This window comes from Mirounga leonina, unplaced genomic scaffold (assembly GCF_011800145.1).
Source record: "Mirounga leonina isolate KUSES-001 unplaced genomic scaffold, KU_Mleo_1.0 Mir_376, whole genome shotgun sequence".
Taxonomy (NCBI): domain Eukaryota; kingdom Metazoa; phylum Chordata; class Mammalia; order Carnivora; family Phocidae; genus Mirounga; species Mirounga leonina.
The window spans coordinates 8,176,700-8,203,312 of NW_023270718.1; the positions used below are offsets into that span (position 1 = coordinate 8,176,700).

General features: G+C 52.7%; 2 protein-coding genes across 2 annotated transcripts in view; both read left to right on the top strand.

The window, feature by feature from the left end:
- Positions 1–671, top strand: part of CACNG7 (calcium voltage-gated channel auxiliary subunit gamma 7) — an 18,660-nt gene extending 17,989 nt beyond the window's left edge. The window contains exon 6 of the mRNA XM_034986389.1: positions 379–671. Coding sequence (XP_034842280.1) covers positions 379–636 — 258 coding nt within the window. The 3' untranslated portion in view covers positions 637–671. The remainder of the gene's footprint in view (positions 1–378) is intronic.
- Positions 672–6,418: 5,747 nt separating this feature from the next.
- CACNG8 (calcium voltage-gated channel auxiliary subunit gamma 8) overlaps positions 6,419–26,613 on the top strand; it is a 20,826-nt gene continuing 631 nt past the window's right edge. The window contains exons 1-4 of the mRNA XM_034986514.1: positions 6,419–6,443; positions 14,872–15,219; positions 23,729–23,812; positions 24,867–25,007. Coding sequence (XP_034842405.1) covers positions 6,419–6,443; positions 14,872–15,219; positions 23,729–23,812; positions 24,867–25,007 — 598 coding nt within the window. The remainder of the gene's footprint in view (positions 6,444–14,871; positions 15,220–23,728; positions 23,813–24,866; positions 25,008–26,613) is intronic.

A 26,613-nucleotide genomic window follows, 5' to 3' on the forward strand; every position in this document is an offset into this window, starting at 1 on the left:
GGCTGGGGGCCTGGACTCCTGGGTCTGAGGGAGGAGGAGGCTGGGGGTCTGGACTCCTGGGTCTGGGGGAGGAGGAGGCTGGGGGCCTGGACTCCTGGGTCTGAGGGAGGAGGGGCTGGGGGTCTGGACTCCTGGGTCTGGGGGAGGAGGAGGCTGGGGGCCTGGACTCCTGGGTCTGAGGGAGGAGGGGCTGGGGGTCTGGACTCCTGGGTCTGAGGGAGGAGGGGCCTGGGGTCCCTGACTCCTGGGTCTGAAAGAGGAGGGGGCTGCGGGCCTGGACTTCTGGGTCTGAGCGAGGAGGGGCTGGGGGGTCTGGAGTCTTGGGGTCCTTGGGACCTCGGGGCCAGCCTCTGGGACCCTGACCATGCGTTGCCACAGGGGGCTGGCGTGATGTCCGTGTACTTGTTCACCAAGCGCTACGCGGAGGAGGAGATGTACCGTCCGCACCCGGCCTTCTACCGCCCGCGTCTCAGCGACTGCTCCGACTACTCGGGCCAGTTTCTGCAGCCCGAGGCGTGGCGCCGCGGCCGCAGCCCCTCCGACATCTCCAGCGACGTCTCCATCCAGATGACGCAGAACTACCCTCCCGCCATCAAGTACCCGGACCACCTGCACATCTCCACCTCGCCCTGCTGAGGCCCGCCCCTCGGCGCTCCCTCCTCCTCCTTCTCTTGCTCCTCCCCCTCCTCCTCCTCCGCGGTCTCCGGGCCCCACAGCTCCGCTCCCTCCCTCGGGACTTCTCGATCCCTCGGGGAGGATGCTGCGTACGCTTCGGCCCCGCCCTCTTCCTGGTGGCCCCGCCCGCCGTCCTAGCCCCTCCCACTTTCCAAGGGCTCCTCCCCCTTCGGGGCCTCTCGACCTCCTCGGTCCGATCCACTCGCGGACGGCCCCGCCCCTTCCCCCGGGGCCCGCCCCTTCCCTCTGGCCCCGCCCCTCCCCTCCAGTTTCCCGGCCGCGGTTTCCCTGGTGCGCGCAGTGCGCGCGGGGGGCCCGCGGGGCCGGCGCCCCCCCGCCCCGAGCCCCACAGCCTGCTGCCTCGCCGCGGGGGCGCCGGGCTGGAGCGTAGGTTCGGCGGCCGCCTGGAATGCCAGCCATCCTCTTCTCGCTCGGCCCCGACTTCTCCCTTTCCCCGCACGATCTCATCTCCGGACCTTCCGGGCCCGCGGGTGCAGCGGCCGGCGTTCCTGCTGCGCCCGCAGCTGCGGGGTGGGGTGGGGAGCGGGAGGCCGGGGCGTGCTTTACCTGGTGTCCCCCCCTCCCAGTTCTCTGCTCCCCTGGGAGGCCCCTTTCTTCCCCACCGGCTGGGCTCTTCTCGGCCTCCTGAAGGTCACCAGCCTTTTAGCGGGCGCCGTCGGAAGGATCTCCTTGTTTTCTCAGCTGCCCTTGGCTTCTTTTTCTTCCTCTTCTTCCTCATCCTCCAGCTCTGCCTCCCTCCTTTCTCCCCGCTCACCCAACGCCCCTAGGTGCATCTAGCCCCGCACGCCACATGACAGGGATGGAGACCCTAGGGTGGAGGGAATTCCTCCGTGCCATTTCCACACCTGTGCCCGCCTCTTCCCCCTCGAGGCCCCGTCGGGGGAGGGAGAGGCAGTAGCGGGGGTCGAAACCCCCCAAACCTCCAAGTCTTCCATTTTCTGGCACTCCCCCTCATCGAAGTCCCCCTTCCCATCTCAGACCCCCAACTCTGGCCTCTTTCAAGGGTCCGTCCGCCCCCTTGGACAGATTTGGGGGGAAGGTCACCAGAAACTCGCCCTCCCCCCTTATTAGGGGAGCGGGGGCGAGGTAGCACAGTGTTGTACACGGAACCAGAAAGGCCCCCGGGGTGGGGGGAGGGGGGCAGGGGAGGGACGGGGGCTTTTAGTTTGCATCTTAGGTGGGAGGGGGGAGGGGGGACCGCAGCAGTTAACCTGTCTTTACGCAGCGATTTTTAACGAGGCTGGGGGGAGGGGGGGCTTGGGGGTGGGGAGGGGGGGTGGGGGGCCTGGCCCTGATATTTGCCGTGTATCATATGTAAATACCGACAGAAACTTCAATAAACTTTATTTCAAACACGTCTCCGCCTGCCGAGGGGGAGGGGATTGGATAGAGGGTCTGGGTCCTGGTCTCTGCCCCAAGGGTGGGGGCCTCGAGTCCTGCAGAACAAGGTTAGATTGGTCTTTGTTAAGTTGCGTAATCATCTTAATTATTAACAGCAGCACTTGATAATTCAGTCCGTGTAAAGCATGTAGGACAGCAAGTGACGCCCGTCAGGATCAATAAAAACTAACTCTTGGTGTTACCCTGACCACTTAGAGTACTGTTACTATTGCTTGCCTTCCTTCTACATTTATTGCTTCATTGGGTTTTCTCCCCAAGCCTACATGTTGAATTTACTGAAGTCATTTTGCAGATAGGGCCGTGGAAGTGAAATGACTCACCCAGGGTCACCTAGGCACAACGATTTCAGCTTCCTTCGCTGCTCACTGGGGAGCAGTGGATTCTCCTAATGCTCTATCGAGCAATCACTGCTGCGTTGATTGAACACCTACTATGAGACGCACACTTTCCTCCCTGCACACTTTCCTCCCGAATGTGATCTGATGAGATGTTCCCAGCAGCCCCCTGTCCGAGGCTTCCAAGTGGGCCCTAACATCTGTGATCTCACCTACTCCACAGAGGGCCTGAAAACAGCCTGAATGTTTAATAAGCTTCTTCTTGAAGTGTGTTGAAAAGGAAACAGTGCTAGCCCTTTGGCTCCTTCGCCTTGTTGGGACTTAGGCTCTTGGGGGCGGTCAGGACAGCTCCCACCATCACGACCACACTCACCAAGCTATCATTAGGTGTCAGACATTGTGCTGAGCACTTTCCATGTGTTAGCTCATTGGATTCTCCCAGACCTCCTGGAACTAGGCATTGCACACAGCCCCATTTTGTAGATGAAGAAACTAGCACTTGGGACGATAAGATCACCCAGCTCGTGAGATGCAGAGGAGAATTTCCACCCAGGCCTGCCTGGTCCCAGAACCTCCTCTCTCAAGCCACTCTATTTCACCCATGACTTTGATGCAAACTCATCCTGTGACCTTGAGAAGTCTTTTAATCTCTGGGGCTTCAGTTTCTTTTTCTGTAAAAAGGAGGGGGGGGGGTGAGCTAGAAGGACTCCAAATCCCTCTGGAACAGGGAGAATGGTGGGGGCAGGTTAGCAGGGAAGAATAAGATTCAGCAGGATCAGACTCCCTGAGGGAAATATTTTGAGTCATTTCCAATGGTTTCAGGAATTTCTGGAGGTCATGCTTGAGATCTGGGATGGCAAAGATGTTTCAGCTCCTTTGTCAAGACGAATCGATTCCTACTGGCTGCCTGGAGCATGGTGTGGAGAGGGATTTTGAATATCTACCTGCTCCGTGGGAAAGGATGTCCCCGTTGATTGGGTTGATTGGTGCTGTCTGTCTTGCCTGCCGAAAGGGCAGTTTCGGTGCAAGTGATGGACATTTGCTCATTTTGTCCAGAACTTAACAACCTAATGTACTAAAGCTTATGTTCTTTTTAAAAAAGAACCAACCAAGTTTTTGTGGGGGTTTTTTTGGTTGTTGTTTTGTTTTTTACTTTTGAAAATGGAACGGGATCTTAAAGATTAAAGATTTGTTTATCTTTTTAAAAAATGCTGTGAAAAGTCAGTCCTTCTGACCTCTTGACATCCAGAAGTCCCCCACACCCTGAAGTATTTTCATCATATCATGTAAAATTTCAAGAATCTATTTGCATATTGAAGTATATACAAGTGTATTAGGGAGAGGTCCACTCCCAACCTCCCTCAGGAGAGAGAGATCATTTCCATGTGATTGTACAGCTGACGTTCCCACACAGGTGAATATGTAGCTCATACATGTTTATTGGACACAGCATTTATCATCAGATACACATAGTTCTGCACCTCCCAATTTCACATGGCAATGTATTACGGGGGATATCTAGTATCCGTTATATAATGCTAACTTATTGTTTTTCAAGGATGCTTAATAACGACAGTTTGCATAAATTAATTGCATAATTTATCGACGGCTTCCTATGTGCCAGCCACTTTGCATTCAATAACCCAGGGAAACTGGTGCTTTTCTATTCAACCCATTTTTATAAACGAGGTCCTAGAGGTGCAGAGAGATAAATTAACCTTTTCCTGGTCACACAGCTAGTAAGTGGTCAAGCTAAGATTTGAATCCTGGGGGTCTCCTGAACCGACCACACTTAACCACTAAGCTGTACAACTCTGAGTATGCTGAAGCCTCATAGTTCCATCTATTTACCTATCATCATTTTCTTTGTTTGATTTAAGAAGTCTCCGGCTTGAACTCAAGACCCTGAGATTAAGAGTTGCATGCTCTACTGACTGAGCCAGCCAGGTGCCCCATCTATCATTATTCTTACACCGTGTTACCCAGTCAGTTATTTTACAGAACAATACCACATGCACATGTTAGTGGCTCTCGAAGTGTGGCCCAGGGACCCTGGGGCATCCCTGAGACCTGTTGACGGGGTCCATGAGATCAAAACCACCTTTGCAAGAATACGAAGGTATGGTTTGCCTTTTTCACTTTTAGTCTCTCATGAGTGTATAGGGTCCAGAGTCTTTTTGTGGCTTCATGATGGGCGGTACCACAATAGATTGAATGCGGAAGCAGATATGAGAACCCCGCTTTCTTCTAGTAGCCCAAACATTGAATAGACTCTCAAAAATATAAGCCAAGACCACTATATTTTTGTGTGTGTGTTTGGGAAAACACATTTATTTTTCACTAAAATAAGTTGTTTATGTAAACATTCAATGAGTTTATTATTTTCCTGAAATTAGTACAGATTAAGTCTCCTCTGTTTGAAATTTGATTATGTTACATATCAATAGACATAACACGCAGAAACAAACGCTTTTGGGGTCCCCTGTAATTTTTAGGCGTATAGAGGGGTCCTGAGACCAAACGTGTTAAGCATTGCTATTGTTTGTTATGGAAGCAGAAGCACGTCAGATGTAGAGATTCACCTCATTTTATTCAACAGCTGTGTGTGTCCCTTGAATGGACGTAACTTATTTTAGCAATAAACTCACTTTTATTATAAGTTTAATGCCTAGTCATGAATTTCAAATGTAAGCAGCAGAGAAGGACCAAAAGAAAAAGTGCCTTTCATCTTCTCACTGATCCCAACCCCAGCCTCATTTCCCAACGGAACGATTGTTATCATTTTTGATTATGCCCCTGGGGGGACATTTTTGGGTGTCACAGTTTGGGAGGGGGTGCTGTTGTCCTCTGGTGGGTGGAGGCCAGGGATGTTACTGAATGCTCTCTGATGCACAGGATGACACCCACCACAAAGAATGATCTGGTCCAAGATGTGACTAGTGCTCAGGTTGAGGAAACCTGCCTTAAACAATATCTTTGCATTCACGTACTCTCCCTTGCCTTTTCTTTTCTTTTCTTTTTTTAAATTTTTACTGACACAAATGAGATTTGGTTAAATCTGTCAATAGGCAGTGAATCTTAACTCGTAGGAGATCAGGGGTCCCTCCAAGAACCGGATAAAAGCTATAGACCTCCAGAAAAGAGTACCCATATTCACAAAATTTCATAGGCAATTTCCAGAGCTTCACAGATATCCCCAAAACCCTGCCACAATTCCTTGGATGTGTAACTTTGAATCATCATCCCAGGACGTCCCATCTGGAGTGAGATCACTACCCACACCCCCTCCCCATCCCCTCTACAGACAGGAGGACAAAGTGCCCAGAGCACAAGTGTTTGGTTCTGGGGTCCCTTAGGGAGGCAAGGAAAAGCAAGGACTGGAACTCGGGCCACCTGATTCCTCAGCGCTGGAATATTTCCACTTCACCCTGAATGAGGACATTTTAGAAACGCTGATCTTCTCTTCCTGGTACAGCGGGAAAACACGCCACCACCACTCTGTTCCTCTTGAGAAAACACAAAGGCCCCAGCTGTTGTTGACGAGACACACTCAAGCACCTGGGAGGGAGAACGCACACGCAGGATATGAGGCGGGAGAGGGGTTGGACAGGGATGGGAGGTTGTAATTGGCTGCCCGAGGACCCTAGAATATGTATCCACTTGTTCCCCGAGTCTTTCACTCCTTCCTCCATCCATCTCTCCGTCCATCCATTCGCACCTGCAGATCGACGCTTCCTATTTACCCAAATTGGGCACTATGGGGATAGCGAAGTGAACCGGCCCCCACTCTGCTGCGAGGGACAGACTGACATGCCAGTCACAATGCAGGGTAGTCACGCTGCTCTAATGGGGGCACGACAGGGCATGGGGGATGCAGCCTGCATCTGTATCCTCTGATGCAGCCTTGGGAGGTCAGGGAAGGCTTCCCAGAGGAGGGAGCATTTCAGTTGAGTCTTCATGTGGGAGATGGAAGAAGATTCCAAGAGATGGACAAGGTGGAAGGGGTTCCAGGTGAGGGAGCCACACTCAGGAACCTTGGAAGTGTAAAGGAGCCGAGCAGAGTGGGGAAAACCACTCCAGTCTGCAGGAGGCAGCTGTGGGGATGGCAGAAGACAAGACTGGTGCTCTTGGCAAAGGACATAGATCAAGAGCTTATATTTTCTCCTGAGGGCAATAGGGAGCCATAAGAGAATTTTGAGCAGAGGAGGGAAAGGGTCTGCTCTGAGTGTTGGAGAGCCTTTAGGGACCGAGTGAAAATCGGGCTGGAGGGAGACCGGTGGCATCCATCGGCTGGTGGGACAGTCCAGACAAGAGCAGGACAGAGGGAAGGGGGTGGATATGAAAGGGATCCAGGAGGGAGAGGGGCCCGCACACGGGAACTGACTGACTGGTTGTGGGAGTGGGGGAGAGGGAGACATGGAGAGGTGGCATTAATGCGCCCCTGGCTGAGCTGTCCCTGTGTGACCTTCACAGTGCAATGTGATATACAGGGTCTATTAGTGATTGGCTGCCGTGTAACAAAGGACCACAAATGGTTAAAAGCAGCATGTATTTATTATCTCACACTTTCCATGGTGCAGGATGCCAGTACAGGGCACGGGGTCCTCTGCTCGGGGCTTCCCAAGGCTGCAGTCAAGATGCCGGCTGGCCGCATCCTCATCTGGAAGTTCGATTAGGGAGAGGTCCACTCCCAACCTCCCTCAGGAGAGAGAGATCATTTCCATGTGATTGTACAGCTGACGTTGTTCCTGTGTTCTTGCTAGCGGATGTCATCCTCGGGTCTTCACCACGTGGCCCTCTCTGACATAGGACAGCAGGAGAATTGCTTGCTCTGAATCTCTGCCACTTCTGGACCCTTTGCGAAGAGATTGCCTGATTACGGTAGGCCCACCCAGGATTAACTACAAGTCAGTTGATTAGGGACCTTAATTACATGTGCAAAATCCCTTCACCTTGCCACATAGTGTAATCTAATCATGGGAATGACACTTTACCCTATTCACAAGCTTGCCCATACTCAAGGGGAGGCAATTCTAAAGAGTGTGTATGCTGGGGGTGAGAATATTGGGGGTCATTTTAGAGTTCTGCCAACCACATGGGATCAGGGGAAGTAAGGGCAGAGGACCTTCTCGAGCCTAGGGGCTTAGCAGACTTATCTCTGATTCTACAGCCTCTAGATCTCTGGGTCAAACCCATGGGAGACCTTGGATAATGTTTTTTTTTTTTTTAAGATTTTATTTATTTATCCCACAGAGAGAGACAGCAAGAGAGGGAACACAAGCAGGGGGAGTGGGAGAGGGAGAAGCAGGGATCATGACCTGAGCCGAAGGCAGACGCTCAACGACTGAGCCACCCAGGCACCCCGAGACCTTGGATAATGTGACATAAATTCATAAGCAAATATAGGAATGAGATCTGAAAGGGGCCATAACTGGAACATTCTGTGACACCTCTTCTGAAGGGTCCTTCCATGAACTGAAGGGTTGATCAGTGGGTCTAACATTTCTGTCCTACAACACAAAGTTCAGAGATGCTATCTCAGTTCTCAAAAGGATAAACATAGGATCCAGAAATGCCACACCTAGGTATATGCCCAAGAGATGTGAAAACTTATGTCCGTGGTGCCTGGCTGGTTCAGTTGGTGGAGCATGCAACTCTTGATCTCAGGGTTGCGAGTTTGAGCCCCACGTTGGGTGTAGAGATTACTTTTAAAAAATAAAATCTTTGGGGGCGCCTGGGTGGCTCAGTCAGTTAAGCATCTGCCTTTGGCTCAGGTCATGGTCCCAGGGTCCTGGGATCCAGCCCCTCCTCAGACTCCCTGCTCAGTGGGAAGGAACTTGCTTCTCCCTCTCCCTCTGCGCACCCCACCGCCCCGCCCCATGCTCTCTCTCTCTCAAATAAATAAAGTGTAAAAAATAAAAATAAAAATAAATCCTTTAAAAAAATAAAATAAAATCTTTTTTAAAAAACCCAAACATGTGCCCAATGCAAAAACTTGAACACAGATGTTCATGGCAGTATTATGTACAATAGCCAGAATGGGGAAATGACCCGAATATCCAATGGATAAAAAACATGTAATATATCCATACAATGGAATGATATTCATCAGTAAAAGGAAGTGAAATAATGATACATATCACAACATGTATCATTATTCCAGGATGAACCTGGAAAACATGCTCAGTAGAAAGAAGCTAGACACAAAGAAACACATATTGTATGACTCCATTCATATGAAATGTCCAGGATAGGCAAATCTACACAGACAGAAAGTAGATTAGTGATTGTCTGGGGCTAGGGCAGAGTGTGGGGGGTGGTGGGGGGTGATGGCTGGCTAGGGTGGGTGGTAAATCCACAGGCTAACAAGAATGCTCTGAAATGGATCTAAACTCGATGGTTGCCCTATTCTGTGATTATAGCTAAAAGCCATTGAGTGGTACACTTTCCCTGGGTGAATTGTATTGGTATGTGGATTCTATCTCAATAAAGCTGCTAAAAAGAAACCAGATATACGCCCTCTGAAACAAGCAATCACGATGTAAAGTCTATCGCTTCCTGCCACAAAATGAACCAACAGAAGAACTAAAACTATTTACACGGGGAAGAAGGGAGGGGAAAAATGAGGTCGACAGGAATTAAAACCTTATCTATCAGAGAAAAGGAATCTATAATGTATAAGGCTGACACATCCAGAAGATAATTATTATTTACAGATGGAAAGGCAAGTAAGAGAAGAAACAGCTAAAAACGTTAAGAGGCTTTTCCAAAAAGGAACAGGATTTGAAGTGGGACAGACTAAATTATTTTTTATTATAACCCCTTGCTACTGGCGTTTGGCACAGGATGGTCCCCGCCACAGAGAACTGCCCCTCGAGGATCACTAGTTCTGAGGTTTAGAAACCCTGCCTTGTTTTATTAGCTTCATAGTTGTTTTCACCCTTTGAAAGTTTCTGTTTTTGTTGTTTATTTTTAGCAGAGGCAGTTTAGAAGACAGCGCAGGCTCTGGGATCTGAAGCCCCGGCTCTGAGGGCAACCACTTCCTACCTTGGTGATGGGCTTACCTCTCTCAGTCTCAGTCTCCACATCTTTGAAATGGGGGCTAATGACAGAAGCCGGAAGACCGAGGCAATGCCTGCAAATGACTTCAAGTCTGTAATATTTGGCGCTCAATTTATATCGGTGACCATCACTGTTCGCAGCTGCGTCCCTCTCCCTGGCAAAAGAACAGAGGCGGGACAAATAGTTCTCAAATGAATGAATTCCAGGCCCCTTCCCTTGAGGCTGGTGTTTCTTTGCTTCCAAACAAGGGGTGTCAGAATGCTTCTCTAAACTCCTTTCCCCCCGTGGCCATGGTGAGAATTAAGTAAACTGACCTCTAGAAATTCCAAGTGGAAATGAGAGATGCTGGGTACAGAAGGATATGGCTCCTCCAGGGTGAGGGGATTGGGTGTGTGGGGAATACAGGTTTTCTCTGTCTCTGCCAGTCCCCAAAAGGGAGGAGCTGACCCCCAAATGGCATGTTAAGTGGCTTTGAAGTTCCCCTATTGCTGTCCACCCCTGCCAAGCCCCACAAAGAGGCTGCTTCATCTCCAACTCTGCCTTTTATTCCAACTCTGCCTTTATTGGGTACATTGCGATACATCTCTGAGCCTCAGTTTGCTCATCTGTAATATGGGAACGTCAGTGCCCACGTCGCAAGGATTCTGTAAGAATTCCACGAGACATCGAAGCATGCAAACTCCCTAGCCTAAGTCTATGGTCATGGCTAGCTTTTGGGTTTTGGATAGCATTTGCCGGAGGACAGAGTCTTGAAATAACTGCCTGTCTAGAGCAGTGTGCAAAGACCTTTTCTCATCCACGTTCTCCATACATTGGAGGCAGTTTTTGATTCCATTATAACTGAGTCTAGAAAGAAGGAAATGTTTTGTCCAAGGTCACAAACTGGCTACAGGCATCTCTGAGATTTGAATCCAAGACCAAACTTTCTGACTCTCAGATTTTCTGCCTCGAGTTGTCCCACCCCCTGCCCACTGGCTAGTCCTGGAACTCCAACAACCATTATTCTTCAAACTTGCAGAGCTGTCCCGCCCAGCCCCAGGCAGAGTTCAAGACCGATTTCCCCCCGAGTTTCTCACTTCCTGTTTGCCCCCTCACTCCCATTCCTATCTTGGGGGGGAATCTAGCTCCTGGAGCAAGTGACGGGTAGGGTGGGGGGGTGGGGAGATGAAATGTCAGTGAAACTAAGGGCTTACTACCCTCGTAACTTGAATAGAAGAGAATTTCATTCTCAGGGGCTCTTTGCCCTTGGCAGCTGTTGGGGGGGGGGGGAGGCCTGGGGAGGTGGGGCTGTCCCTTGGATTTGGGGGAAGGGGACAGCTCCTGGGGTCCTTTTGGAAAGGCCCTCCCCTCGTTTCCGGCGCTGCAGCCGGCCTTGGCTGGGCGCCTGGATCCTGTTGCTATGACGACAGGAAGAGGCGGCGGCGGCAGGCGATGCTGTGGAGAGATGGAGGCTAGTGGGGGTGGGGTGGTGGCTTTGAAATGGGGATGGGGGTAGGGATCAGGGGCGAGGGATGTGGTGGGGGAGGGGGCGCGGGTGCCCTCGAGCTCTGACCTCCTTCATCCATCGGAGCCTGGCCCCTCTCCTGTTTTCCTCCAGCTTCCTTCTGGTGCCTCCTCAGTGTCTCTCTGTGTCTCGATCCCGGGGTCTCTCCCAGTCAAGCGCTCTCCACCTATCTCTCTCTTTGGGTCTCTCTCTCTCCTTCTGCACCTGCCTTTCCGTGTCCAGCCACCTTCTGCCACTCAGAGCCTTCTCCCCTAAATTTCTCTTATTATTTACTCTCTTGTCCGTTCCCTCTCTCTCGCTCTCTCTCCATCTTTTTCTCTCTCTAAAGCATCCTCCTCTCCATTAAGATCTTGCCCCCACCCCCCCATTTCTCTCTCCCTTTCTCTCTCCCCTCCCAACCCTCAGTCTCTGTCTGTCTCTCCCCATCTGTCTCTCCTCCCCCTCTCTGGATGACTCTGTCCCTGTCTCTTCTTTCCTTCTGTTATCCCATTCTGACCCCCCCATCCTCTCCCTTACCCCATCCCCCATCTGTCCCCCAGTCTCTTGGTTTCTCTCTTTGTGTCTCTGTCTCTGTCCCCTTCTCTCTCTGGATATTTCTCCGTGTGTGTGTCTCTTTCCAACTTCCTTCTGCTACCAGCCGCTGCCTCCCCCAAATTTCTCCCTCCCCCATTTCTGTTTCACAGTCTCTGGGTTCCTCTCTTTCCGCTTCTCCTTGTCTCTCTCTGTCTCTCTCCCTCCCTCTCTGGGTCCCTCTCTCTCTTTTTCCTCAGCTTCCTTCTGCCACCCAGACCCTGCCCCCCAATCCTTTCCCTCCCCCCACCTCCTCTCCGTGGCTCCCCCATCCTCAGCGGCTCCCCTCCCCCTCCCTCCCTCCTCCCTCTCTCTCTCGTCCTCCAGCTCCGCACTTTACCCAGCGACACGAGAACCAAATTGTCTCCTCACCTTTTTTTTTTCACCCCGACCCCCACTCCCTTGGGGCCCGAGCTCAGAGCTGCCCCTCAGCCTCCCCTCCCACCTCAACACCCTCATTCCCCATACGCCTCCTCATCTCCAACCCCCAACCAGGTCGGACGCCTGGGTCCCTCGCTGCTGGGGGAGGGGGAGCAGTGAGAACTGGGAGCCACAAGGGTTTTTCTGGGGGGGTGCAGACAGGGGGGCTCATCGTCCCCTCCCCAGTGCATCGGAGAGTTGACCTATCGTTAACAGAGGTGAGACAGATCTTTTTATTAATCGGAGGTGGGTGGGTGTAGAAGGAAGGTTCTGTGACCCCCCTAATTCTGGAGGAAGGAGCCAGCCCCTTCAGAGGGAGAAGGGCTGGTGACCCCTCTCATATCCGGAAGCTTTAGGATTGGGGGTCCCCTGCTCCCTCCTCTTTTGCTGCTGCTGACAGATGGACTAAAGGAAGAGTCCCTAAAACCAAACAGATTGCCCCTCAAATTGACAAAATGAAAAGATCTTCAAATCTTTTTTGATGGAGAATTTCCCTCACTTACCCCGTTTCCATCCCCTGCTTATTTTTGGTTGTGGGGGGCCAGCAGGGGGAGGGGTACACCTTGGGGTCATGGGCTCACCCTGGGGTGGAAGCAGAGATTTGCTAGGACAGTGGAGGTGGTGGTGCTGGTGGTGAGGGGTACAGATGGGGGAGAAGAAGCCAGGAGATGAGGAAACTCGGCGTTTGTCTGGAAAGGAAAGAGGAAGGGGCCAGAACTGAGGACAGGGGCTGGGGGATATCAGTGTCCAGTGGGCTGATGAATGGGGATGGGTAGGGGCTGTGTGTGGGCAGGCTAGTAGAGGTGGGGGAGGGAACACATGTGTGGGGCACTAGGCCCAGTTGCCATGGAGACACCCCCCATAGACAACCTTTCTCAGCAGCCCCTCCTAGGAGCAGACCCAGGCAGGGCCAGCTGATGGGGGTGGAAAAGGCCAAGGTCACCCTGGTACTAGGACGGGGGGTGGGGGGGTATCCTGTTGGCTTCCAGGCTCTGAACCTTAACAGGGGGTTTGGGAAAGAAGTCTAGGAAACAGTGAGTGGTGGAAGCAGGTAAGGGTCCTGTGCCTGGAAGGAGGGTTGGGGTGGAGAAGGCAGGGCTGGGGGTGTGGTGGTGGGCATGCTGGGGAAGAGGGAAATGAGGAGACGGGGGGGGGGGGGGGTTGCTGAGTGGGAAATTATTCCCAACTAAAAGAGAGTTTGTAGCCTCGTGGATGAAATTTTTCTGAGGGGCACTGTCTATGGGGGGGCTCCATTTACATTTAGAAGTAAGTAGGGCTGCAGAGCATGTTCCTGCACAGATGAAAGAGTAAGGGGAGTTGGGGGGTTCCCAAGAAAGGAAGTTGGTGGGGGCTCCTGAAGGGAATTTTCCTGAGTAGAGGAGATGTTGGTGGAGGAAGGGGATTCTTGGTGGTGTAAGAGAAGTCAGGTTAGCGGGGAGGTTCTTGTAAATTGAAGAGAGTGGGAGGTCCAAGTGAGTTGGGGAGATCTGGAGTTGGGGGGTTCATCCATGTGATGAAGATAACAGGGAACCAGGGCTCCAGTCAGGGGATTTGGAGGCGGTGGGAGATGATGGAAGGACAGAGGAATGGGGTGGGAGAGATGCTGGGCAGAGAGGGGGGGCTCTCCCTGGACAGCAGTGGGAGTTTGGATCAAACCTCGGGAGATTTCTGAATGGAGAGGAAATGTGGGTCTGGGGGAAGGGATTCCTGTGAGTAGCTCCTCTGTGGAGCTCATGGAGGAAATTTTTCTTAATGGAGGAGGAGAGAAAGTGATGGCTATGATGAGTTTGCCTAAGTTGTAGAGACAGTGGGGGCCAGATTCGGAAGACTTTTTTAAGCAAAGCAGAGGGTGGGGGATTTTGCTGGAGTCCAAGATGTAGTAGGGGATTGGGGTTGGTCCAAGGGAGACAGTGGGTGCTGTAGAGTAAGTATGAGGGAGATGGGGGCATTCTTCTAAACCAGAGGGTCCAACGTTTTGGTTGCCCATTAGAATCCCCCAGGGAACTTTTCAAAAACCTAGATGCTCTGGGGCCACCAGAGCAATGAAATCGGAATTTCTCTGATGGGGCTGAGGTGGAGCTCAGGTGGGGCTCAGGTGGGTATCCTAAAGATCAGGTATCCTGATCTCTAAGGTCCTTTGGTGATTTCACAGTGCGTTTGAGGTTCAGAACCTTGGTCCAGAGACACAGAGGTCTGAGTGGGGAAGGGGGTTCCGACCCAGAAGGGACTGTAGGGGGATGGGGGTGGTAGTGGTGGTGACCATGTGGTTCTTCTTAGTTGTGCAAACAGTCAGGATTCCTTGGGAAGATTTTTGTTAGCTGAGGAGGGATTGAGAAATTTATGTTTCTTGAGTACAGGACAGAGTAGGTGAGGAGGTGAAACTTGCAGGGGACGTGGGGGGCGGACGGAACTGTGAGAGATCAGAATGGTGATGGGGATCTTGTAGGTTCCTTGGGAGGAGGAAGCCCTGGGGCCAGAGTGGGGGTGGGGTGGCTTTCGCGGTGGGGAAGACTGGAGGACCAGGGGGAGGAGCGGGAAGGCGCAGGAGGAGTGTCTGCTGTGTCAGGCCCGGTGGGGGGAATTTTTCCCAGTGGGATTTAGTGGGAAGGCCGCCCTGGGCCGAGGGAGACTTTTTCAGAGAAAGGGAGGCAGGGAGAACCCGAGTGGGAGGAGTTTCTTCAACCTAGGAAGTAGTGGGGGTTCTTTGTGGGGTGGGGGCGGCTCCGTCCTTCGGGACTAATCCCTTTTCTGCTCCCCGCCCCCACCAGCCGGCGACCATGGCCGCCCTCTGACCCCCTCCGGGGCCGCGCCTCCTCCTCGCCGCCCCCGCCCAGCCCGGCCGGCCCCGGGCCCCCACTTCTGCCTGCGCTGTGTCCCCCCCAGCCGCCGGCACGGCCCCGCCCCCGCTGCCCCGGTGGTGGCCCACGGCCCCCCGGCTGCCCGTGGTCAAACTGGAGTCGCTGAAGCGCTGGAACGAAGAGAGGGGCCTTTGGTGCGAGAAGGGGGTGCAGGTGCTGCTGACCACGGTGGGCGCCTTCGCCGCCTTCGGCCTCATGACCATCGCCATCAGCACCGATTACTGGTTGTACACGCGCGCCTTCATCTGCAACACCACCAACCTCACGGCCGGCGACGAGGCGCCGGCCCACCGCGGGGGCGGCGGCTCCTCGGAGAAGAAGGACCCCGGCGGCCTCACCCACTCGGGGCTCTGGAGGATCTGCTGCCTGGAAGGTAGGGTGCGGGGGGCCCCTGCCTCGCGCCCCTCCTCCCCTCCGGACTCCAGGCCCCTCTCCGCCGGCTGCTGCCCGCCCTCCCCCGCCCTGTCACCTCTCCTGGGACCCCGGCCCCCTCCCGCATCCCCCGCCCCGCACACTCTCCCCTCCCCTCTGGCCCTGGCGCCTGGTCCTGCCTCCTGGGCGCCTCCTGCCCGCTCCCATCGGTCCCTCTGCCTCCTCCCTCCACGGCGCCCTCAGCATTCAGTCTTCTTCCCTCTCACTTTTGCCCCTGGACCCTCCCTTCCTCTCCGGGGCAGTCTCGCCTCCTCTAGGCCCCCTCTCAGCTTCTCTCCACAGACACCACCCTACCCCCGTCCCCACCGTTCCCCCTGCCCCTTCTTCCTCCTCTTGGGCTGTTTCTCCCGCAGACGTCATGGTCATGCCCTCTCTGGGCAGAGCTCATGACCCTCTCCTCTCTTCCCTCCTGTGGACTCCAGTCATGCTTGGCTCTACCCGTTAGGATTGCCTCCAGCCTCCCATCCTGGTCCTAGGCCTCCTCTGCTTCATCTTCCCTCCACTCACACCTCCTTCACCTCTTCCTCCTCCTTGAATACCTCACTTCTGGACTCTAAGACCACCCCCTCTTCCAGTCTCTGTCTCTGCTCTGTCCTTGGGTCTTGCTCTCCCTCTTGTAGCCCTTCTCCTAGCTGGCGCCCTCTGCCTCAACCTCCACTCACCAGCCCACTGCCGCTCTCTCCCTCCCCAGCTCTTCCTCCCTCCCACTCAGCTTTGCTGTGTCTTTGCACAGCCCTGGGCCGCCGGGCAAGAGGAAGGACGTCTGGGTCCCAGGCCCACCATGCGTCTGTCCCCTGTGTGAATGCTCTCTTTTCACCTCCCTGAGCCTCACAGCTCTCACCTGCAACTACACAATCCCAAACCTCGCCTCCAGCATCAAAAAGACCAAGATCCCTCCACTTCCTCATCGCTCTCTTTCCCCATGCTTTCCTTCTCTCTTTTGCTGAGCACTCATGGTGAGCAAGGAGTTCAACTGTCTCATTTAATCCTGTGAGGCAGGTGCACCCTCCTGTCGAGGCTCAGAGAGGTTAAGCCACTTGCCCAAGGTCGCCCAGCTGTGATTGGGGCAGAGCCAAGAGAACTCAGGTCTGAAGGATGGGATGTGCAGATATGCTTTGTCTGGTGTGCCAAGTGTTTAAAACTGAAACCAAAATCCGAATCAGTTGCCAACATTTAAAAATAGGGAGACTTCACATTGAAAATCTGATTTCCGGCTTCTTTTGAACTAGTGGAAGATTTGACAACGCAGGGCCTCATTCTGCAGTGGCCACGACTGGCCCATCCAAGCAGCAGCTGCTCCTTCAGATCAGGCATGCGGTCTGTGGGTCCCCACATTCGCCTCTGCTCCCTATCGCCTCACACCCATCCACTCTCTCATTATGGTACTTCCTTTCTCCTGTGGACATTCGAATCCATGTCCATTCACTGGCCTGACCAAGCACCGGGTACCGGCTGCGTGTGGGGGCTTGCATCCTGAAACCCGTAGACAGGGTACAGCATATAATAAGAATGCCATCCATCCATTCATCCATCCATCCATCCATCCATCCATCCATCCATCCATCCATCCACCCGACCAATATTTATTGGGTTTATACTATGCACCAGGCACTGTTCTTAATTGCAGCGCTATGGCAGCGAAAAACAAAAGATCCCTGTTTTTATATGTGTTCTATTCAAGAGGGAGAGACAAATAATAAGAAATTTAAGTAAACAAAACCTTTACAGTGTTCGCTGGCACTAGGTGCTAAGGAGGACGGGGGAGAGGATGGAATGTGTTAGGACACACGTGTGCAGTTGCAGGTGAGGAGACGAGGATGGGCTTCGCTGAGCAGGTGACCTCGGGGTGGAGGTCTGAAGGAAGTGAGAGATGGAGCCACACGGCTCTCTGGAGGAAAGAGCCACAGCGAAGGCCCTGAGGTGGGAGCCTGTGTGTCTGGCCCCCCGCAGAGTGAGTGAGGGGACGTGGTGGGAGATGCAATCCAAGAGAGAACAGGCCCCGATTTCACACGTTCTGGGTGCTGGAAGGTGGTGACTTGCCTTTCCCGTCCAGAGTTCCTGAGCTGGCTTACACTGCGGACCAGGGCAGGAGCGCTCTGGCCCGGGGGGAGAGACTGAAGGGGCGGGCGGAGGCTTGTCTGGGCTGGGGGTGGGCGGAGTCGGAGACGTGATCTGAATTCAGAGCGTGTCCCAAAGCTAGAGTGGAGGTGGGGGTTGTGGCATTGCCGGCCGGCCGGGTGGCTGTGGGAGGTGAGAGAGAGAGAGAGAGAGAGAGGTCGGGGTGTCTCTAAAACAGCATCTCTCAACCTCAGCGCTGTTGACACTTTGGCGTGGATGGTTCCGAGCTGTGGGGGCCGTCCTGCGCACTGTAGGGGGGCTCGACAGCATCCTGGCCTCCACCTTCTCTGCTCCGTGCCAGGAGCAGTCCCCACGTCGTGACAACCAAAACTGTCAACTGTCTCTGGTCTGGGAATAAATTCGCCCCCGGTTGAGAGTCACTGCACCCAGGGCTGTGGCCTGAGCGCCTGAGCATGGTGGGGGTGGGGGTGGGGGTGCAGGCAGGGGGCCCCCGGAGGATGGTACAGTGGGCGTTTCATTTCATTTATTTTATTGTCTCTGATCTAATTTATTGTGAGCAGAGATATCAGGAGCTCCATTTTGGACATGTTACATTTGGGATGCCTATTAGGGATACCACCTAGGACAGGGGTGGGCATAGCAAAGTGCTATGCAGTCAATATTTTAGGCTCTGTGGACCTGTCCCTGTCACAGCCACTCCTGAAAACAACCAAAGACAACACGTGAGTGAATCAGCGTGGCTGTGTTCCGGTTACACTCGTATGTGGACACCGACATCTGAATTTCGTATCTTTCTCACATGCCACGAAACACTCTCCTTTGATTTTTTTTTTTTTTCCAATCACTTAGGAAATGTAAAACCCATTCTTCGCTGGATTTGGCAGGCTGGGTTTGGCCCACGGGTTGTAGTTTGCTGACCCCCCGATCTAAGCTGTGAGCGATATGATGTATGAGGCCAGAGTTCAGGGGACAGTCTGGGCTGGAGATATAAATTGGGGGGGTCATTGCATATGGATGGATGAGGTCACCTAGAGAATGCGAAGAGAGAAACATACCAAACAATTAGATGAAGGGCTGCAGCCTGAGCTAGTCCACTATGAAAAAAGAGATGAGAGAAGCCAGCAAAAGGAGCTCAGAAAGCAGGAGCCACAGAGACTTAGGGAAAATGAGGTAAGTGGGTATCCCAGAAGCCAAAGGAAATGTTGCAAGGAGAGTGTAAATGAAGGTGTGTGTGTGCCACGGAATGCTCACAATAGCCCTGTGATAGCTACCCATGTTATGTCCACCTTCTAGAAATGGAAGCAAAGGCTCAGAGAAAGTGAAGCGACTTTCCCAAGGTCACACGACTAATAGGTAGTCGAGTCTGGATTTGAATCCAGGTCTGTTTTATTTCCTAGGAGAACAAAGCAATGCATCCATCAGCTTCCAGCCCATGTGGGACCCAGGAATGTAGAAACTGAGCCCCCTGGACCATTGCCTCCTGAAGGCACTGGATCCCCGTGGATTTTCGGGTTCCGTCCCCATGTCCCTGTGAGTCTCCCCGACAGATGCAGTAGATGGAGTGGCTGAGACACAGACTTTGGGACAAGACTAGGATTGGGTTTACCTCCTGTCTGCCGAGCACAACAGGGTGACCTCGGACCACACATTGAACCTCTCTGTGCCTCATTTCCATCCTCCGAGGACTGGGAATTGCAATAGCCCCTGACCCACAGGGATTGTGGAGGGGTTCAATGAGCTGCAATTGTAAGGCATTTAAAAGGCTAGCAGGCAGAGTAAGGGCTAGATTATGTCGTTTATATTTTGTTGTTGGTGTTCTTCTAATTATTCAGAATTCAGGTGACTGCCCTGAGCCTCATCTTCCTTGATAGCCCAGAAATCCCAGCCTCTTACCCAGCACTGCCCAATAGAAACATCACACAAGCAGCATATAGGATTTAAATTTTTCCAGTAGCTACATTCATATAAGGAAAAAGGAAAAGTTTCAATGAATATATAATTTAATAAATAGAATTTATACACTATAATAAATCAATATAAAAGCTAATAATATCTTTTCTTTAACCAAGCATAGCCAAATATTATCATTTTAATATGTAATATAAAAATTATTGATGGAATATTATGCATTTTTTTCATACTAAGACTGAAATTCGGTGCGTATTTTATGCTCACACCTCATCTCAATTGCCACGTTTCAAGTGCCCAAGAGCCACCTGGGGCTGGTGGCATCCGTGTGGGTGTAGCCCCCTCCTCAGGAATCAAGACCCTGGACCCACAGCTCCATTTATTCAAGCTGGTTATCTAAAGCCCCTGTGCTCAGCACTTTGCATGTCTTATTATCTCACCAAATCCTCCCAATTGTGTCGGGGGGGGGGGGGAGTGGTATGAGGAGGAAGCTGACGGCCAGCAAGGGAAGTGAGTCAGCCACATGGTCACCCAACATGTGAGGGGCAGAGTGGGCTGGAACCCACTTCCCCATGCACCCTCACTGCAGCACCCCCACCCCCTCACTCCTGCCTACCCAGGTCTGTGCTGGGCAAGTTCGGGGGAGACCCAGGGACACATTACTGCCATCCCTGCACATAAAAAGCTCCTGGCTCAGCCCAGTCAAATCAGATCATATGCAGAAGCATGTTGCCATGTTGCATAGCCCCCTGTATTCTGCCCTTGACTCTGTTTCACTGAACTCTTATCAAACCCTATGAGGTCATGTCATTGTCCTCATTTCCCAAATGAGGAAGCTGAGACTCAAGAGCATTCAAGTCCCAAAAGCCACACAGGTGGGAAGTGGCCGTCCTGGCACTGAGTCCAGAGAATGTGATTCCAGGGACCATGCTCCACTGTCTTAAATATACTCATTCTCTGAAGCCCAGCTGCACTTAATCTCCTCCCCCCACCCCAAATTAACACCTACATGGGACTAAACAACTTCTTTCACTCTATGCTCAGTTTTCTCATCTATAAAGCAGGGATGTCATTATTGTCCAGTATCCCTAGGGTTTGTCATAATTACCGAGTGCATTAATACCGGACAAATGCTCGGAGAGGTGCTTGGTGAGCGGTTAGCCCTCAGTACGTACTGGTCATTACGGCTGTCATCGCTAATCTGTTGAGAGGGTCTGTGTGCTGTGCGCTTTACATGCTCAACCTCATTTAATTATGATAACTGTTTGGAGAGACATACTGTGATCCCATTCAAGAAAGGAGAGAACTTGAACCCACAGTCTTACTGATCACACCATGATGGATGTGCTGATGGATAAGAATTTGCACTTGAGAGGTGTATAATCAATCATTCATTCATTTTTTAAAAATTGTGGTAAAATCTAACAAAACATAACATTAAATTTATCATCTTAACCATTTTTAAGGGTACAATATGGTAGTGCTAAGTACACTCGCATTGCTGTGCGCCCATTCTCCGGAACTCTTCTCATCTTGCAAAATGAAACTGTCCCCATTAAACGAAAACTCCCCATGTCCTTCCCCCAGCCCCTGGCATGCACCAGTCTACCCTCTGTCTATGAATTTGACTCCTCCAGACACCCCATATAGGTGGAATCATACAATATTTGTATTTTTGTGACGGCTTACTTCACTCAAGCATGATGTCTTCAAAGTTCATCCGTGTTGCAGCACATAGTCAGAATTCCCTCACTTTTTAAGGCTGAATAATACTCCATTGTATGTATAGACCACATTCTGCTTATCCGTTCATTCACCAGTGGACACTTGGGTTGTTTTTGGATGTTGTGAATAATGTTGCTATGAAAATGAGTGTACACATGTTTCTTAGAGACCCTGCTTTGAATTCTCTGGAGTATATACCCAGAAGTGGAATTGCGGGGTCATATAGTAACACTGTTTTTAATTTAAAAATTTTTAAATTAATCTTTAAAATGGTAGCAGCTGACACCATTTTCCATCCCCACCAACAGTGCACAAAGGTTCCAATTTCTTTTTTTTTTTTTTAAGATTTTATTTATTTATTTGACAGAGAGAGACACAGCGAGAGAGGGAACACAAGCAGGGGGAGTGGCAGGCAGAGGGAGAGGGAGGCTTCCCGCGGGGCAGGGAGCCCGATGCGGGGCTCGATCCCAGGACCCTGGGATCATGACCTGAGCCGAAGGCAGACGCTTAATGACTGAGCCACCCAGGCGCCCCAAAGGTTCCAATTTCTCCACATCCTCATCAATGTTTGTTATTTTCTGTTTTGCTTTTTTTTTTTTTTTTAAGATTTTATTTATTTATCTGACAGAGAGAGAGAGCACAAGTAGGCAGAGCGGGAGGGAGAGGGAGAAGCAGACTCCCCGCTGAGACTTGGGACTTGATCCCAGGACCCTGGGATCATGACCTGAGCCAAAGGCAGATGCTTAACTAACTGAGCCACTCAGGCGCCCCCGTTTTGCTTTTTAATAGTAGCCATCCTGGTGGGTATGAGGTGGTATCTCATTGTGGTTTTGATTTGCATTTCCCTAATGATTAGTGATGTCGAGCATCTTTTCATGTCCTCGGCCCATTCAATCATACTCTCATAAAAATATTTATTAAGCAGTAAGTGCTAGGTATTGTTCTAGATGCTTGGAAGATTAGTGGTGAACTGAACAGCCTGTAACCTTATATACCATAGGGCAAACTGCTGTGTTTTAATTCTGCTTCCACCACCTATCAGCTGTGAATTGATTAATCCTTTCTGTGGCTCTGCTTCCTCATCTGGACAATGGGTAGATTGATATCAACTGAGCACTTAATTATGTTCTAGGCAAAGTGCTAAATCTCTTTACCTGGATTCAATCCTCACAACAATCCCATGACGTAGGTCCTGTTATCCCCTTTTATAGGTGAAAGGACTGAAGCAAATTGGCCTAAGTAACACCAACAAGGTCACAGAATCAGGACATGATGGAGTTGGGTTTCATTATCGAGCAGTGTGAGTCCAATTCCCAACGTTTGGCCACTGCACAACACCAATAACATTATCTATTTCATGGGACTCTTGGGAGCTCCGGATGAGTTAATCCACCTAGGAAGCACTTAGCAAATATTAGCTGTTAGTGGAATTACTCACTGCCTTATATTCCTTCTTCCCAATCCTTTCCTTTATCCCCATTATTTTCCCTGTCATCTTCTGCCTCCAATCTCCCCTTCTGCTATGCCTATATTCATTCATAATTTCATTCATTCATTCAACACCCATGTCTTGAGGCCTCCTTTGTGCCAGGCGATGCTAGGGACACACAGAGGAATCAGACTCCCTGTCTTCCCCCTGCAGGGAACTCCCAGCTTACTGAGGAAGAAGAAGCTCATAAAGCAACCCTATGCATGCCCCCCCCCCCAAAAAAAAGGTGTGTGTGTGTGTGTGTGTACCGCAGGGAGCTGATCCACCCTAGAGGGGGACACTGACCCAACTTTGGTGGGAGGCGTGTGCGTGTGCGTGCCCGCGCGTGCGTGTACACAGGGAAGCTTCCTCAAGCAGGTACCCTGTGAGCTGCCCCCTTGCAGGCTAAGTTTTTCATCAGTGAAGACTGTGAACGGAATCCACAGCATGGGCAAAGGCCTGCAGGTTGGAAGGAGCCTGGAGAATCGAGGAAACTAAATGTATCTATATTTATATTTATTTACATATCCATCTCCAGTTAGGTGATAGAGGTAGTAGAATAGGAACTGCCCCAAAGTTGAGAAGATGGGTCCCCAAAGGGTGTGAGAATGAGGATTCTGGGATGGAAGAAGGGGGTGAGACTGCATGACGCCTAGAGGCATACCTCCTCACATGCCTCTACTTGCTCCAGCCACTCCATCTCCTTCCAGAGGATTCCAGGTAAGAGACTGGGAAGCCCTCGCCCTACAGGCAGAACTGGAGAGACTACAACTCCCATGGTCCAGTGGGGCTGCGCTCTCACCGTTGGACTCAAGACTTCATAGGGCCTCATGGGAAATGTAGTCCTCGCCTTCTGTGCGCGCCTTCGTTTTCCCACGCATTTTCAGACCCGGCGACAAGTGCAGAGTTGCCGAGCGCCTTGACATTGCCGAAGCCAGTGCCTTCTTTCTCATAGCGGGGGGAAAACGGAAAGCCGGAGGGGTTGAGTGTCCTAGCCCGGGTTACAGGGCAAAGGTCTTTGTGGCCTTTTAGTGAGTGTTGCATGGGTGTTCCCCGCCCCCCCCTTTTCCTTTTTTCTTTCTTTGTTTAACTGCTGGGAAAACCGAGTCCAGAGAAGTTTAGAGTTTGTCCCAGATGCTGATAGGCTCAGGAGCCAGGATTTCCTGTCTCCCAATAGGCCCAGAGAGAGGAGAGGTTTGGGGAAGGAGGGGGAGTCTTCTCTCAACTCTTAAAGCCCCGCCCCCCACCATCACCCCCCATCCCCCTCCAGGGTTGAAAAGAGGCGTCTGCGTGAAGATCAACCATTTCCCGGAGGACACGGACTACGATCATGACAGCGCGGAGTATCTGCTCCGTACGTGGGGGTCTGAGTCAGAGTGGGGGGGACTGCCGGGCCTGGGCCGGGGGCCGGAGCGCGGAGGGGGGCGCTGGGGAGCGGCACTTAGACGGCCAATCCGAATCTAGATGTTGAGATCCCTTGGATCCCAACTGGTTTAGTGATCCCTCTCCCGCCCCCTCCTCTCACCTTGGGGCGGGCTGAGGGGCGGTGGGGGGCGAGCCCGGGAGGTGATTGGCCGCCTTGCTGCCCCGGGCTCGCGGCGACACTGCTCCGTGACTCGTTGTCGGTTTCTGGGCTGGATTGGCCACTGAGGCGACCTGCGGCGCGCACGGGCCACTCTCGCGAGCGGGCTGCGGAAGCCGGTGCTGCGATTGGTAGCTACGCCGAGACCGCGGCAAATCCTGAATTGTGATTGGCTGCGGCCTCAGCGGGGCTGAGAAATCGCAAAATCCGTTTGCTGGGGTCTGGAGGGTGGGTGGAAAGGACTGCAGCTAGAGAAGGACAGACGGACAGACACACACACACGCGCGCGCGCGAAGCCCAGAGCAGTAGATGGAGCCAGGCAGAAGGATAGGGGGTGGGGCACAGAGGGAGGAAGGGCGGGGAATCCGGAGAGAGAGATGAAGCCGGGCAGAAAGGGGGTGGGTAAGGTATTAAGAGATTTGACAGATCTAGAGAAAGGGAAGAAATATGCAAAGGAGAAGGAAAAAGAGGGAGGGTCCACAGAGAAGGTCAGAGAAAAACAGAGAGGGAGAGTGATTTTGAGAAGTAAAAAGGAAAAAAAAAAATGTGCCAGGAGAGAGAAAAATAGGCCGAGGGAGAAAGAAAAGGAGGAAGAAAAAAGGCGGGAGAGGAGATCAGACCGAAAAATAGAGAAATTTTAAAGAGGAGAGAGAATGAAAGAAAAAAGGAAATGACCAGAACACCGGCAGAGAGGGAGACTTGGAGGTTTCTAGCGAGAGGAGCGGAGACGAAAGCGGGCAGGAAGCGCAGCGCGCGAGGGGCGCAAAGGGCCGCACCTGACGCCCTGGCTCCCACGCCTTCTCCCCTCCTCTCCTCTCCCTCGCAGGAGTCGTCCGGGCCTCCAGCATCTTCCCCATCCTCAGCGCCATCCTACTGCTGCTCGGGGGCGTGTGCGTGGCGGCCTCCCGGGTCTATAAGTCCAAGAGGAACATCATTCTGGGCGCAGGGATCCTGTTCGTGGCAGCAGGTGAGAGGCAGAGGGAGGGGGCGGCCGGCTGGGGCGGCCACCTGCGCGGGCGCTTGTGTATGTTATGTGTGTGTGCGTGAGTGTGTGTGTGTGTGTGCCTGTGCGTTTGCAAAGCCACCCTGCCCCAGGCGCCTGCTGGGGCCTGGAGCCTTCCTAGGCTCTTCCTAAGCTCCATCGCCACCCGCTGGGCAAGGTAGGTGTCGCCTTCGCGCCGTCTTTGGGGGGAACAAGCCCAGCACTGACAGGTGTCTAGCGCGTAATCAGGGGTGCCGGGAGCTTACGTTCCAAAGCCCGCGGTTCTGCAGACGGAAGGGGCGGGGCTTGGGGGAGGGGTGGGGCCTTGAGACAATCGGGGTCTTGGAGATAGAGGGGCGGGGCTGGCATCCCGGTGACTGAGCGGCAGATGGAGGGGAGGAACCTGTTTTAGGGGGCGGGGCCTCGTGAACCCCGGTAGATCCAGGAAGAGGCTGGTCCTGGGAAACCATCTAGACCAACTTCGAGTGAGGTTTCCCCGCTCTCCCCTACCCCCGCAGGTGCTTCCCTGCTTTTCTACGTGAAATGAATAGTGCTGGGAAATTCCAGGGGGCAGAATCCAGGGAAGGGGGAGGACTTAGCATAAAGAGCAGGGGTGCTTTGGGGATGGGTCAAGATCTGCTTTTGAGCCAGAGGACTGAAAGGGGGGTGACAAGCGGAGAAGCCGCGTCTGGACCCGCAGGGGGCGGGGTTTGATGGGTTGGAGGCGGGGCTTGGGGTAGAAGGGGGACTTGATCCAGTAGGAGCTAATTTTAGACCACCGGGGGGAGGGCCTAGACTAGATAACCAGTCTGGATTGATATCACGAAAGGAAGAGTTTAGATCTGCAAGGGACCGAGCCTAGAGAATCAGAGCGGAATTACCATACGAACAGTTTAAACGAGTGTAGGACTCAGGAGAAAACCCAGGTTTATAACGTTAAGGATTGAGTTAGACTACTCAGGGTAGGGCCTGGAAACCCAGGCCGGGATTACGTCATCACGGGCAGGGTTTAGACCAGACCAAACAGGGCCTGGACCAGCTGAGGCCAGGTTTAGACCAGACTAGTGGAGGTGGGGCCGGGCTAGCTGGGAGTGGGGCTTCGACCCCCCACTTCGACCCCCCAGTTGATCTAGGTGGGGCCTAGATCAACTGGGAAGGAGTTTAGACCGTCCGTGACTAGGTCTGGGCCAGCCAGGGCCTGGACCACTGGGGCGTGATCCAGACTAGGCTTTCTTGGGGCAGGGCCCCAGTTAGCCAGGGAGGAGTTTAGAGCACCTGGGACAGGACAAGGACCACCCGGGGCGGGACACGGAGCATTTGGGGGCGGGGCCTAGATCACCCGTGGGTAGAGCTTAGACCAGCAAGGGCTGGGGCCTGGGCCAGCTCGGGAGGAGTTTAGACCGCTTGAGGTGGAACAGGGACCATCCAGGGCGGGACATGGAGCATTTGGGGCAGGGCCTGGACCACCCAGGGGTGGAACTCAGACCACGGCGGGGCGGGGCCTGGGTCAGCTGGGGAGGAGTTTAGAGCACCTGAGACGGGACAGGGATCATTTGGGGCGGGGCTTATGCCACTTAGGAGTGGAGATTAG